The 15,356-nt window shown below is 34.2% G+C and overlaps 1 protein-coding gene across 2 annotated transcripts in view; it reads right to left on the bottom strand.

The window, feature by feature from the left end:
- LOC138171080 (cadherin-10) overlaps window positions 1–15,356 on the bottom strand; it is a 313,231-nt gene that overhangs the window by 28,904 nt on the left and 268,971 nt on the right. For both annotated transcript variants that reach the window (XM_069100488.1, XM_069100487.1), the window contains 3 exons: window positions 15,075–15,262; window positions 11,893–12,146; window positions 1,289–1,425 (listed from right to left, as the gene is read on the bottom strand). In XM_069100488.1, coding sequence (XP_068956589.1) covers window positions 1,289–1,425; window positions 11,893–12,146; window positions 15,075–15,262 — 579 coding nt within the window. The remainder of the gene's footprint in view (window positions 1–1,288; window positions 1,426–11,892; window positions 12,147–15,074; window positions 15,263–15,356) is intronic.

Here is a 15,356-nt window from a genome sequence, read left to right as displayed (position 1 = left end):
GACTGATTGACTTCAGGAAAGAAAAAAAAAGTTGAGTGTGTGTGTGTGTGTGCATGTGCACAAGAGATACAGAGACAGAGAGGCAGAGAGAGAGAGAGAGAGAGAGAGAGAGAGACAGAGACAGAGACAGAGACAGAGACAGAGACAGAGAAAAAGGAGGAGAAGAAGGAAGAGGAGGAGGAGAAGGAAACAAAGAAAGAAATTAGCATTTCAAAAAAAAACAAACCCCTAATTATTTCTACTAGGTTTCAAAGTTAATTTTCTCAAACTCTCTGAATCTGAAAATGCAGTTAATAGCTCCTTTGGAAGAAAGGAAGACAGCTTCAAATTTAGTGTATAAAATGATATGATTCAAGAGTGGTCAGACTAGAAGACCTAACCTAGGTTACTCCCTCTAAAAGCATTCAACTCAGCTGTTACTACTCAGTTGGAGATGGCAACAAAATCACCCTCCTTAAAATATATATTTTTTTAAATCTGATTTTAAAATAAATGTCTTTTTGCTTTTAGTCAAAAGAAATTTACTCATTTAAATCTATAGTCTCAATGCTCAGAAGCCAGTTGGCTATGCCAATGACAGTGGTGTTGCTCAAAATTTTGGGAGAAGGAGGAACAAGAGAGGTTCAAATCAATTTTATTTGCTCTAAAACTAACCTGAAGAGTAGGCACAGTTTGATAGCTAAGTCTGGGAAGAAGATCATTTCTGCTGCTAGTCAGGTATTTGGCACAAACTATTTCTTTACCTTCCTGAAAATTTATTCTTGATAATTTATTTTTTATTGCATTCTTTGAATCTTGCCTTCCTAGGGCCTGATATTTTATCCAGTGTAATGTAGACCTTAATTAACTGTACTTGGAAGGAAGAAACAGAACATCTTTCCTAGACAGCTCTTATTAGAAGAATATGGAAAAAAGATTATTGAGAAAAAATCTTAATCTTCTTAAAGTATACAGATTTATTCTTTTAAATTACTGTCTTTTATATCAACCCATGGAAAGGTCTTCAGGTTGATTGGTGATTAACTGACAAGGGCAGGATTTGAATTCAGGTCTTCAGACTCCAAATCCAGTATTTATTTTGTTCCAATTTACTACACTGCTTTCCTGGGATATCAATATCTAGTGAATTTATCATGGAGTTGTATTTACAAAAAAGTTCTATTTATGATTTACTATATACTTATGTATAATTACTTTAATCAAAATACATATATCGATACATTTCTGAAAGACACTTTAATATAATGACCACTACCCACTCCCAATAAAGTCACAAAAATAGTCTTACTGATCTCAGCTGCTATAACACTGAGATTGTGCCATTGAGATATTTCACGGTCAAGTGGCTTTGATGTATAAATTGATCCATTTCCAGAATGTATATTAAAAATCCTGTCAAGATCAGTATGACGATCCAAGGAAAACCTGAATGTAATAGGCAAAGAAAAAAAAAGTGAAGAAGGAAACAACAGTACATAGTTGTGCAGACACTACCAGGAAATCCCCACCCCACCACATACAATCTATGTAAGTAATATAGATAGATACACACACATATGATTTATCATATACTTCACATATTTAAGAAAAGATTAAAAACTATGTTCCTTGGTAATTTTATATTTTCTATTTTGAAATATGCTTTTAGTAATTTAACATTTAAATCATCATCTTCATAGCAGTTCACTTGATGCATGCTATTAAAAAATCTTATTCGGTCAAATTGGTTCTTGAGAGTAGATCTATAATAATCAATATTTTTGTCCTAACTGTTCCCAAGTGTATAAAAAATTCAGAAAAGCATATTAACACTTAAAAGCTTGGAGTTTGCTAATATGATATTTAGTGTCTTGACATAAATAACAAAATCTTAATCATTATGGATTTATTAGGGTAAGGAGAAGGATAAAATCTATTTAATTCAGTGACTATGAAGCTAGAAAGTAAAAAAATTAAAGCAAATTGTAAAAAAAATATTTTAAATTTCTGTTAAAATAAGTACTCTGATAAGCAAGCTGATTAAGTGAATGAATTTTCATGTCATGATAGTGATGCTCGAAAACTAGCTTATCCATGTGGGACTAGGTAAATAAGATAATTCCTATTATCCTCTACCCCATTTAATTGGCAACATATTTAATGTATCTAAACACTTCCTGTGTTTGCATCACTGTGCTATCTAGTGACATGCAGATGTTCTTACTTTATTTCAAAAGCTCAGAAAAATCCCTATGTAGTACTTAATACTTAAATATAAAACCTACCCAACATAAACTAGAAGATCAGATAAAATATTTTATACTTAATGTGTCCACTTTCACCTTGCTCAAATTTTTGTTGTTGTTCTTACTAAAGGAAAATATATAAAATCTTCCATTTGTCTTTTGGTAAGGGAAAACACTCATAGAAAATATTGCACTTTAAAAAAAAGGTAACATATGAAAGCCCTTTTCTTCTTGAATGTGTTTTTGTTATAATCAGTTGTTATAAATGCCTTCTAGGTTATGTGTTATGGAAAATGTTTGCATAAACTGACTTACTAAGGTGACTTAAAATCATGCTTATATGTCTTTTTATATGTATTATATTTTGGAAAGTTTTGGCAGTTAATTTTTAGTCAGTTTTAAGTCAAGTAGACCAAATATCTGAGAAACCTCTCCATAAATGGAGCTTTCTCTACTATTATGACTGATTTCATGCATAAATTCTATCTTCCAACCACACTGGGATATTCTGTATTCTCTGGATCTCATTTTCTGAAAGCTTTTCTCTTTCTAGCTTCTACACCTTTGTTCCTGCTATTTCTTTATCTTGGAACACCAGCTTTCCCTCTCTACCTACCAAAATACAGTCTTCCCTTCAAGTTTTAGATCTAATATTTCATCCTCCACAAAATTTTCCCTAATTACATTAGGCAGAAAGGATCACTCCACTCCCCCAACTACTGACGATTTTAAATAGGTGTAGGTGTAGTTATTTGTGTACCTCTATCATCTCAATCAGTGGATTATAAATTCATTAAGGCAGAAGTCTAGGGCCATGCCTTACCTATCCTGCATCCCTAGCCAAATTCATCACAATGCTTTGCTCAAATAAGATGCTCCATAAATGCTTTTTGAGAGATTGGAACAAATTAAGGTTCTGTAGCTATATTCCCTTAAATCTTGACAAGAACAATACTACTTTCTTGTAAAAATAATGTGATTCCTATAAATAAAATAACAGGCAGAATCTGCAGGTTTTTTTATACCATTCTTTGCCATGTTAATATGTGCTTGATGCTGAATTCTTAATGACCTTCAGTTAAAGAACAATGATAGAGCAGTGGAAGATGAATAATGTGATGATGTGTGTATTGTAGTGAAAGCTTTTTGTTCTAGTTAACAAAGATGATAGAATTGTGTCTGTGTGTTTTTAATCCTCTTCAATACTTGGAAAATGTCAGCAAACTTTAAGCCACCGGATTTATTCATCTTGAAAACACAAATTTGAAAAACCTATATAACTGATTATCACGAAGAAGTGCTGTTCCATGGAGCCATTTTAAAACATTCCTGCCATAATTGGTGTCTTAAAGCAACAGTACTAGCAAAACTCATACTTTCATTTTCTATGATGCTGCTTTTGGTTCTGTCTGAATTTGCTATCAAACCTCTATTATTCAAAGAGATAATTATTTTTTTCTCCTCACAGAACAAGTTAGATGTAAGAACTTCTCAGTCAGTATATGGACAAAGTGCACAACCAACATTTATGTAGTAATTCATAGGATTAATAAGGTCAATTTTATTTCAGGAAGGTAAATGGAAAGTGTCCAATATCACTAATAACAATAATAGTAAATAATATTTATACAGTGCTTACTATGTGCCATATACTTTGCTAACTGATCTAATTTGATTCTCACATAACCCTGGGAGAAAGATGCTATTATTATCCCCATAGTAGAAATGATGAAAGAGAAGTAAATAAAGTTAAGTGACTTTCCTAGGGTCATGATGTTAGTAACTGTCCAAGGGTGAATTTGAATTCAAGTCTTACTGACTGTAAGCCCAGTTCTCTACCCATTGTACCAACTAACTAACCAAATATTTAATCCTTTTTTATATGATTCATGAAAGAAAAAAAAATCAGCTAGTTCTGAAACCTACTTCAGATAGTTTCCTGTCTAATATTTTCAGTGATTTTAGTTAATCAATCGACAGATATTTATTGAGTTCTCCCTATGGACAAATCACTATGCTAGCTACTGATTGTGAAATTATCAGTACTATTTAAAAGAGAATCAAGATTGTACTATATACAGGGTGATTTAAAAATGTGACTAAAATCCTTGACATTATATTTAAATATATTTTAAAATGTAATTAATTTTGACAAGTCAATGAAACAGATTTACAAAGCAGCTAACATAGAGTTATTCCAGGTAAAAAGACACAAAGAAGAAATGAAATCACAGTCTTTGCTTTCAAATAGTATACAGGTAATGGGAGTAAGTAAATATTTTACAAAAATACCTATAATCCAAAGAAGAAGTTTGAAATTTCCCCAGGAAAGGTTCAAAGGTCTTTGAGAAATATGAAAAGAGAGATAACATTTTTTTTTCAGTTACTTGTAGGAGGTAAAAACAGAATTGGATCTTGAAGGAGGAGAGGGATTTTAATAGGTATAAACTGAGGATTGTGGAAGGCAACTCAAGGATTAGATTTCAGTCAAGATGTGTGAACAAAAACACAATAATATGAAAGGGCAGAAGAAGGAAAAGGAATATTTAGTAGCCTATTTTGCTTGTAATGTAGAGTAGAATGAAATAGAGAAGAGTGAGATAAGGTTAAAAAATAGACTGGCATGAGCTCGTGGAGGCCCTTAAATATATCTGTTATCTAAGATGCAATGAGGAGCACCTGAAGGCTTTTGGGTAGAAGAATGGCAGGATCATAGTGGTGCACTGTGATAAGTACTTACACAGTGACTTGAAGGATGGTCTGGAAAGGGGATAGATTAGAAAGGGGAATATCAGTTAGGTCCAGAAAAAGGCTAATCAGGGCTTGAACTAGGGTGGTTGCCATGTGAGTTGAATGACAATAAAAAGCGAGAGGTATTATGATGAAAAAATTGACAGAACTTGACAACTGTTGTTTTCTAGTACCACAAATATGGTCACTTTAAATCAGAATCAGGTTTGAAAATGAATGAGAAGCATTCTCTATCCAGATAGGGATACTATTGAGGAAAAAAAAAATGAAGAACACATAAGAATTTTTTTTTTTCAATTTCAAAGGCAAAGACCAAAAGGAAAGGTTAACAGGGAGGGAAAAAAACCTTTTCAATTTTTTAAAAAAAGATGACCATGGGCAAGTTATGTTGGCACATTTGGGTTTTGTATGACCATGATTTCACCTTCTTCTTCCAGAGAAAGAAAAGAGATTCAAGAATCCTGAACATTTTAATAACTGCTGGCATAAGGTACACTGATGGTTTATTTGGTATCAGCAGAAAGCACTTATATAAAAGAAAATACTTATAGTTGTGATGTAAAATGGGTATTTTTATTACTTAAATCCTTGTTCTGAGAAGTAATGAAGGATAGCATTTAGAGAATTGTCTTCAGAGAAAGGAAAGAGTTTAATTCAAGTCCCACCCTTGACATATATTAGTTGTATGACCCTGAACAATTCATTTAGCTTCTGAGTGGCCTGTGTAAATCTCCAAGACTATAATCTGCAAAGGGAGGTCTCATCTGCTTTGGAAGAAGGGTTAACTTCAATAGACACCCCTTACACTAGCAGAATCACAGAAACGTTCCAAAAAATAGTCTTTTAATTGTAAATCTTATTTTAAATACTATTCACACTTTAAGAGAAAATTTTGACAAATATTTCTGTTTTCATAGTGAAAGTACAATTAGATAGAAGAGAAAACAACATTAAAAAAATCAATTTACTAATGTGTATGGTCTTAGTTATTCAAATCACAAGGCCATAGTGTAGGCAGTTCTGACCACCTGGTGGCAGTGTAGTCTAACCAAAATAAGCAAGATAATATGAAAGCAGGTACATGGTAGCATGATAGAAAGATCTCTGGACTTAAATTTTTTGACACATTTTTTGCTCTTAGGTCAGATGGGCTATCTTGTGCATTTAGTGACAGATGATTTTATCTCTCTGAGTATCTGTTTTTTTCATCTGGACAATGGACATAAATGATAATTGCATTATCTGTCTCCTTGTCGTGCTTTAAGAAATATTATTTGTCATTATTGTTAATAATGGCATTGAAAAACCAGGACTAGAACACATGTTACACATCATCTTTGTTTTTATATACAAAGGGGAAACCCATCAGCTACAATTTTAACTTTAAACTGAAAATGTACTTATTAAGATTCATAAAGTTTTTTATGATTCATTTATATAGGAAGATCACAGGTAGTATGATTTTAAGAATTTACCCAATTTTTTAAATGATTTTAAACTGTTCTTTTGGTCAAAGATTCATCTTTTCAAAACACGTTTTTCCAGTGTTGCTCTAGGGTTGCAAATCTTATAGCCTCAAAATCTCTGAGAAATAAAAGTTGTAGTCCACTCAAAGGAAGATAGGTGTATTTATTCTTGGTGGTTACAGGTAGATTACAGAACTTTTCTAATGATGACCTACACACCAGGAACGGCAAAACACATGTATTTCAAAAAAAATGGATGATTAGGAAAGGAAGTGAGATGGTCATGTGGTAAGAACCAGAAACTGACAGTAAGAATGTTTCACTTGGGGCAGCCAGGTGGCTCAGCTAGTAGGAGCACCGGCTCCGGTGTCGAGATGATCTGGGGATCGAATCTGGGCTCAGATACTTAGCAACCACCCAGAAACACCTGGCCATGTAACCTTGAGCAAGTTACTTAACCCCAATTGCTTTTAAAAAAAGTGTTTCACTAGTACTAAAGAATTGCAAATATAGAAAACTTTTACAAGGAGTGCAAGAGCAGGAAGGTAAAAGGGAATGGGACAACCTTACTCTCATTGCATTTGGCTTAAGGAGGGAATAACTTACACACTCAATTGGGTATCTTACCCTACAGGAAAATAGTAGGGAAGGGAATAAGAAGGGGAATGATAGAAGGGAGGGCAGATAGGGGGAGAGGGTATTTAGAAACAAACATTATTGAAAAGAGACAGGGTCAAAGGAGAAAATAGAATAAGTGGGGGTGGGATATGATGGAGAGAAATATAGTTAGTCTTTCACAATATAACTACTATGGAAATATTTTGCATAACTGCAAATGTGCAACCTATATTAAATTGCCTATCTTCCCAGCGGGGATGGGTGAGGAGGGAAGAAGGGAAAAAAAATCTGGAGCTAAAAGTTTTAAAAACAAATGTTTAAAAGATTTTTTTTTAACATGCCATTGGGAAATAAGATATACAGGCACTGGGATATAGAAATTCATCTTGCCCTACTAGAAAGTTGAGGGTGAGGTATGGGGGAGGATATAAAAGAGAACAGCTTGTCGGGAGGGGTATTCAGTAGGCTCATTATTTTGGGGTGGAGGTAGGGGAAAGACAGGTAGAAAAATTTGTAACTCAAAATCTTGGGGAAATGAATGTTGAAAACTAAAAATAAATAAATGGCAAAAATTACAAATATATATATACATATGCATACATAAAACATATATATGCATGTGTATATATATATATGTATGTTTATAGAGAAAAGACTCCATTATGTTAGTTGAATCTAGTATGGAGGACAGATGAAAGAACATAGAAAAGAATTATACAGTTTGAGAAGGCAGAAGAGAGACGTATCTGTACTGATGAAGAGAATATCTACATCCAAGAAATCACAGATGTAATGAGTTATGTTTATATGGTATCAATCAGCATAATTTGATCAATATAACAAAACACATTATGTATCTGGGTCATGAACTCTGGAAGGTCCATACCAATCAGGAACACTTTAAAAGATGGACTTTGTAATGACTATAATATATGCACCAGTCAACCTAAGTTCAGAATAGCTCTTGAGAAAGTGAGACACAAATGATTTTTTCAGGCATAGCAACCCTAATGATCCTCTACAAATTGTTAATAAGATTGTGTTGGTAAAGAGAGCACTCTGAAAGTTAAAGTACAATGAAATATTGAAAGATAAAAAAGTACTAGATATTATGGATCTTCACATAATGGAAAAGAGAGGCACGTGGAAAATCAAAGATTTAGTATTTTAATGAGAGCAACTGGTCAATTAAAATAACCAGTTTACTTAATTATTTTGATTTCATCAAATGTTTAAGTCAATATAAGGAGTGAAGCCAAGTCTGCACATAGCTTACATTCAAGTGACCGATTTTATTTATTTATTTTACTACAAATTGTCTTAAGGATATAAACAGGAGAGGAAAAACAGCATTTGTTCTGCTCTTCTAGTGATTAAACCGAATTTTTAAAATAAATTGCTTGTTCCTTTTAGGTGACAGGACATTAACACAGTGTCAAACCAGATTGCTACGTACATGAAATTAAATGTGTGATTATTAGTAATTCTCCCAACTCCTCCAACCTGCACCCCTAAATAATAAAAAAATGGAACACAAAGGGGCCTAATTAGTTGCCTTCATATGGATAGCAAATAAGTGTACTCTGCCAGAATAACAGTACTCCTCACATTATATATCTATTTTTAACTGAAATCATCAATGCTTCATATGATTTTTGATTTCCATAGCAAAATATAATTTTGTACAATTTTCTGTGTCTGCAGGGAAATATCACAAATAGCAGGGAAGTACACACTTGGGGAAATTAAGTAGGACATTTTTCACTGATTTGCTAGACCTGTCAAGAATTTTATTTTAGAGTTGGTTAGAAGGAACCTCAGAGATGTCTATACCAACCCTCTAATTTTAAAGATGAGGAAACTGAATCCCAGAGAAGTTAAATATATTGCCTGGGGTCACACCATAAGTTAGTGACAAAACCATAAAAGGATATAGTTCAGTCTGAATCACAGGTGCTATGATTCATACTAGTTTTTCAATCTCATGCTCTTTCTGCTCCCTGTACTGTTAGTCTTTGTTGGGATTTAATTTAGTCTTAATTTAGGATTTCATTGGTGCAAGGAAATCCAGGTGAGAAAAATTTCTCTATAAATGTAGATAGGCTACTATAATCTCCAACTTTTAATCTTAGAGAATTGCCTGGTATACTGAGAATTTAATTAACTTGCCCTGGGTCACATATCCAGTGTATAAGATATGGGACTTGTCCTGAGGTCTTCCTAATTTTGAGCCTGGATTTTTTTCTACTATGCTATTTCCTTTGCTCATATTATATTTTATTATCAGTCATTAACAAGCATATTTTGAATGCTGAATAAAGTGAATTTATGAATATTTTATGAATTTGCCATAGATTGGGCAAGCATCAATACCAATTTTTTAAAGTATTAATTTTGGAAAGCATTTTCCAGGAGTCAACACTAAATATTAAGTATTTCTTACCACTTGACTTAAATCCTGAAGTAGAATGGAAAGTTCACTGGACTAGAAGTCAGGAGACATGAATTCTAGTTATATCAATTAATTTTTCCATTATGTCCCCAGGAACCTCATTATTGTAGAATACTTGGAAATTCTGCATCATTCCCTGGTGCTGGTACCTTCCTACCTGTCCCCCTTTACCTTTTTTTTTGTGTTATCTTTCCTTATTACATCATAAGTTCCTTGAGAGCAGGATTGTCTTTCTTCTTTTGGTATTTCTATCTCTAGCATTTATCATGGTGTCTGACACAAGGTAGTTGTTTAATAAATGCTTATTGACTATTAATGCTACTGTGATAGAGCTGCGAGTGTGAGAGACATTGCAGCAGTCACAAGATGTTGGAGGGGGTGCACATGACCTCTGAGAAGCAGGAGCTTGGAGATGTGGAGGCCGACTCTGCCGGGAGGTAAAGGCCGACATGGCATTGAGCTCAGGGCCGTGGGGGCCGACTCTGTTGGGTCGGGAAAGGCCAATGTGGCATTGAGCGTGCCCCATAAACACGGACTCCTCTTAACATATACTCCTTTGCCCTGAACTCGGGAGAGTGCGCAATTGGCTCCCACATATCCTGTGGTGGGGTGGCGGCCGGAGGGGGTGCACGTGGCTTTCTGAGGAACGTTGTTGGGACAGCTTTGCCTGGGGGTTAACGAAGCAGGGACAAGGAAGTTTCGGGAATAGTGACTCAAGAGTAACACTCTAGGTGGCAGTGCCTAAAGGACTTCCGTGAAGGACTTTGCTCCTTTGTCTCATATGATGTACTCAGGAAAGAACATGATTGGACCCCGCAAGGCGTGCCCCCCTCCCCCCCCAGCCCCTCAAGGTTTATAAATAGGGGAGATAGAGGAAGTCAGTTATACACTTGTCATTACCATAGAGGAATGGTATGTTTCTAAGTAGGTGACAAAATATTTAGAAATTTGTGCAAGTTTGTCTGTCAGCTACTAGTTTATTCAGCAAAAATATAGATACTTTATCAAGTATAAAATATTTTTATAGGCTACAAATGAGAGGTCTGGACTTTAATTTATGAGACCTAGTTACTATTTCCCTTTCTGCCTCTGAATATTTTACCAAAGGTGAAAACCAATTTACAACACGTTCCCCTGAAAAAAAAAGAATGCATAACACACTTTTAAATTTTATATGAATCAGTTTTTCCTCACATGGAAACTGCAACTGACACTTGTGAGCTGATATGAGTTGGCAGCTTGATACTTGATTTTATCTAGTAAAAATTACTCAATGCTTTGAATCTTAATCATACCTCTTCGACAATGATGAGATTAAGCGTCTAAAGTCGAAATATTTTCACCTGAGACAAACTAGTTGAGCTGGAATTGTGATGGAGGTGAAAGTGGAAGTCCAAAAATCACAAAGCTATTAAATACCAAAGCTAAAATTTGAACTTAAATCCAATTTCAGTGCCCATTCCCACTTTACAGATAAAGACCCTGTGACCCAGAGACTTAAAGATACTGTCCCTGGGTTACACAGTTACCAAATAGCAAAGTCAAGATGATAGAAGTCTTCAAGTATTTGAGGGGCCATTACATGGAAAATAATTTTGAACTGTCTTTAGTCAAAGAGGCCAGAATGAATGAAGAGCAATGGATGAAATTTGCAGAAAGATAGATTTAGGGTTCAGGGAAAGAAAATCATCCTAACCATAAGAACAATCCCAAAGTGGAATGGGTGTCTATAGAGTGAAGAGTCTTCTCATTGAAGGTTTTCTTCAAGCAAAGGATTAATGAGCATTTGTTACATATATTGTAGAAGGGCTTCTCTTGTTTTAGTTATTAACTCTATTGTACCCACAAGGTTCCTTCCAGCTCTGAGATTATATGACAACTTCTACATCATGATTAGATATCAGAGGGGCATTTTAGTAGAAAAACAGGATATAAGCCTTTAAAGACAGAGAAGAAAAATGAGACTAACAATGAAAAGCCTAGGCTGTTAGTGGAGAATGGGTGAGGGACAGGGAGGGGACAGTCTGATCCCAATCTACTTGACTGACAGAATGAAGGGGGAGACAACTACACATATTAGTTTTAAAAAATTCCATGAAGAGCTCTGATTTGAAGGAAATAAGAGTCATAAAATATTGGTGCCATTGAATTTGTAAAAGTTCTATTAAATTCTCAGAAAATTTAATAAAAGGTTTAGCTAAATTGAACTATGAGATTAAATAAAGTAGGGATGCACTTGTTTCCCTCATTCTGCTCTAACATGGGATAGACAGTTCTCCCAGGAGATTATGTTTTTTATGAAACTTGTTGAACAGAATGTCAGAAGTTCATCAACAACACCAGGGATATTAGGAGATAATTTAAAATAGGATGTAAATACCTAATGGGGCTAGAAGCAGAATCTGGATCTCTTGCCATCACAGTACCAATGATGGTACCCACTTCGATATCTTCATGGACTTCAAATAGGTAAGAGGATCTACTGAAAACTGGGGGCTCATCCACATCCTCTACAGATATCTTCACAATGGTAGTATCTTTAAAAGGTCCAAGGTAATAGAAACGTGGATCCACATGAGTGTTTTCTGCCTCAACCTTCAGAGTATAAAGTCTTCGGCTTTCATAATCAAGAGGCTGTAGAAAGAAATGTCATTGAGATAGAGCAGGAAAAAAAAATATCCTTTTCCTCTAAGTCAAATGATGATTTTTAAATCAATGTACAGGATTAGGTTTGCATTGAAAATATTTATGGAATTCTAAATCTGAACAAAGAATTACCTTGTTCAGATAATATGCATTTATATGTATCATAGTTATAATTAAATCCTTATTCTAATAAAGAATGAATATGCTTAATTTATAATGCTTAAAAATAAAATAAATTTGTTTTTATTTTAGATCTTGTGCAAATGTTGAAAGATACTAAATGAATCTACTTTAATTAAAAATGATGCCACCTAGAAAGAATTCAGACCCAAATGTAATATAAAATTCCATTTTCTTGTGGTCTTTTTTTTCTTATTTTTATTGAGGCAGTGTATTATAGTGTATAGGGAGCTGGCCTCAGAATCAGGGAGACCTGTGTTCAAAGTCTCACTTCTGACATCTATTGGCTATGTGACCAAGTCACTTAATATACTACAAAGATCTGAATTTAAGAATACCTTAAAATCTTAAATTTGTGTTAATGGATGCAGCCCATTTTATTTGTTATTTATAGGCAAAGAAAATAGGGATCATAGGATAAAAATGTATTTCAAATTAAAATGTAAATGCCTCCATTAAAAAAAATAATGTGCACTTAAGAAAAATAATAGTAAAAGATTTTTTTAAAATGCACTGTATCAATTGATATGCCTGGTCTATCTAGTATAAATATCTAATATTCTGGGCAACGCTCTAAAACTAAAGTAGTAGATATGTTATGCCAATTCATGTTTGTAATGGGAGATTCCTCACCTAAATATTTGGCCTAACAATGAAATCACACATTTGGGTCCCTATCCACATTTCCATAAAAGCATGCATGGTTTTATTTATGTTTTCTTAATTTGACTAATGCACTCCTGACCCCCAGCATCTTATCGCAAGTAATGTAGGGAAAATTTAGAAGCTCGTACCTCCTGGTGTTAGGAAACAAAATATTGTAGCAAAATGCCACAGATGAATGAAACAGCGAAGTATGTTTATTGCATTTGGTTTTTGTGATAGTGAGTCCCTTTCAATAAGTCCAGGAAAATCAATACAGCACTCTGTTGTGAAAGCAAACCCCATACACCATGTGCACACGTACCCACACTCTTACACAGAGATTTTCTGAGTTTTCTGTATAGTCAGTGGAGGCAAACTAGAGAAAACAAAAGTGTAATCCAACGGATCAACTTAAAAACATGCTTCCTCTTTTGACTAATAGGCAGTACGCAGCCGCAAAACCTTTGATGAAATATTTCAACTAAAGGAGGCCTTTATCTACTACACTGGGAACACAATTCCTAGATTCCTTCTCCAATGACTATAATGAACAAACACTAGAGTAATTGAGTATGAAAATCATCATGGTCTACTAATTATTTTTGGTGAGGCAATCAGGGTTGAGTGACTTGCCCAGGGTCACACAGCCAATAATTGAATTTTTAAAGCACTCCCATAGTTCTATTCAATTTGAAAAGTCTAATGTGTTTTGTGACATGTTTTGTAAACTACAATGGAATATTTCAAGAAAATACTTTTATAAAAATATTTTAGGGATCATATCATAATTAGAAAATTTGTTGAAACAAAAAGGGAAACTCTAATCTTGACATTTTTTGGCTATTACAAGTACAAAATAAAAGCTAAGTAATTGTATCCAGAAATTTGAGAGGATTGCATTCCATATTTCTCTGTTTCACCCATACCCCTGTTCCCACTCAACTTCTGGCCAGGTCTTTTCTTTGGCTTTTTAAAGATACATCCTTTTTTTTTTTTAAATAAAGGCTAGTAGGTTGCTGATTCATAGTTATATACTTACTATTATATTCTAAGAAGTTATATATTTCCCTTTGTATCATCTCAGTTTGAAGCTATATGTTTTATTCATTTTAAACTGAATGACCTTATTTCTTTTTCTCTTTTGTTTAACCCACATAGGTTTTATGGACAAAACTAGGTCTGCCCTAAAATGCCACTGATACAAATAGTTTTACACTGGGCTCAATTAAATGCTATTTCAATCAACACTTCCTAAGTGTTTACTGTATATAAGGCACTTGATAGCATTTCTATGGGATTCAAGATCACAATAGCTAAAAAACTTAATCCATATCACATAAGAAATTGAAATAATTATGTTTTTCTTCAATTTATGCTGTTAATCTGGTTTTATTACCCATTCTGATTATTATTTCATGCATCAGGAATGGTGTTGTGCTTTTCCCCTCTGACTCTCTTAGTTGTGATGCTCTGTTCTTATCTTAGTCCAATAAATCACATTCACTTATGAAAAAATAACACTTTAGTGCAGTTATTTTCAGTTGTGTCTCACTCTTTGTGAACCTATTTGGGATTTTCTTGGCAAAGATACCGGAGTGGTTTGCCATTTCCTTCTCCAGCTCATTTTACAGATGAAGAAACAGGCAAAAACAGGGTTAAATGACTTTACCCTGCATTATACAGCTAGTAAATATCTGGGACCACATTCAAAGTTAGGGAGATAAATCTTCCTTACTCCAGGCCCAGCACTCTATCCACCATGATACCATGTGTCTATTACGAACCTACATTATATGAACCAGTACCATGAAAATAGAAAGGGGAAATGGCTCAACTGTCTTTAATAATTTATCAAATGCTTTAGTTTCATTTATTTCATCAGCATATCCTTTGGTCAAAGCCGTTTTTCTTTTAAAGGAGTCCACTGACACTGTCTTTCTTGAATTGTGTCAAACATATTTTGAATACAACATCAAATGTTCAAATCCCATTACAGCCTTTTGAATTCATAGAGCTTCCATGAGCACTGAATGTATTTTATACCCTACTCCCTAAACTACTAGGCACTTGATTAATACTGAACATGTGCACCTTTTTCACAGTAAGGATGCCTTCCTGGGTGTCCTGTTGAGTTATGATGTCAAACATATCAGTTCCATCTCCATCAATAATTCTATATTCTATTTCTGCATTTTTTCCAGTGTCAGCATCTGTTGCTTTCACACTGCCAATGGCTGTGCCAACTGGGGAGGATTCAGGAACACGAAGATGGATAGTGTCTGCAAATAAAAAAAAGAAACAAAAAAACCCTAACTTTAGCAGGCATTCATAAGTATTGAGACAATGCTTAGTAATAAAAAAAAAATATCCTCA

Source organism: Petaurus breviceps, unplaced genomic scaffold, assembly GCF_028583685.1.
Source record: "Petaurus breviceps papuanus isolate PSGF00001 unplaced genomic scaffold, PetGlider_PUasm1.0 41, whole genome shotgun sequence".
Taxonomy (NCBI): Eukaryota; Metazoa; Chordata; class Mammalia; order Diprotodontia; family Petauridae; genus Petaurus; species Petaurus breviceps.
Note: the sequence above shows the minus strand (reverse complement) of the source record. Positions and strands in the feature narration are given on the sequence as shown.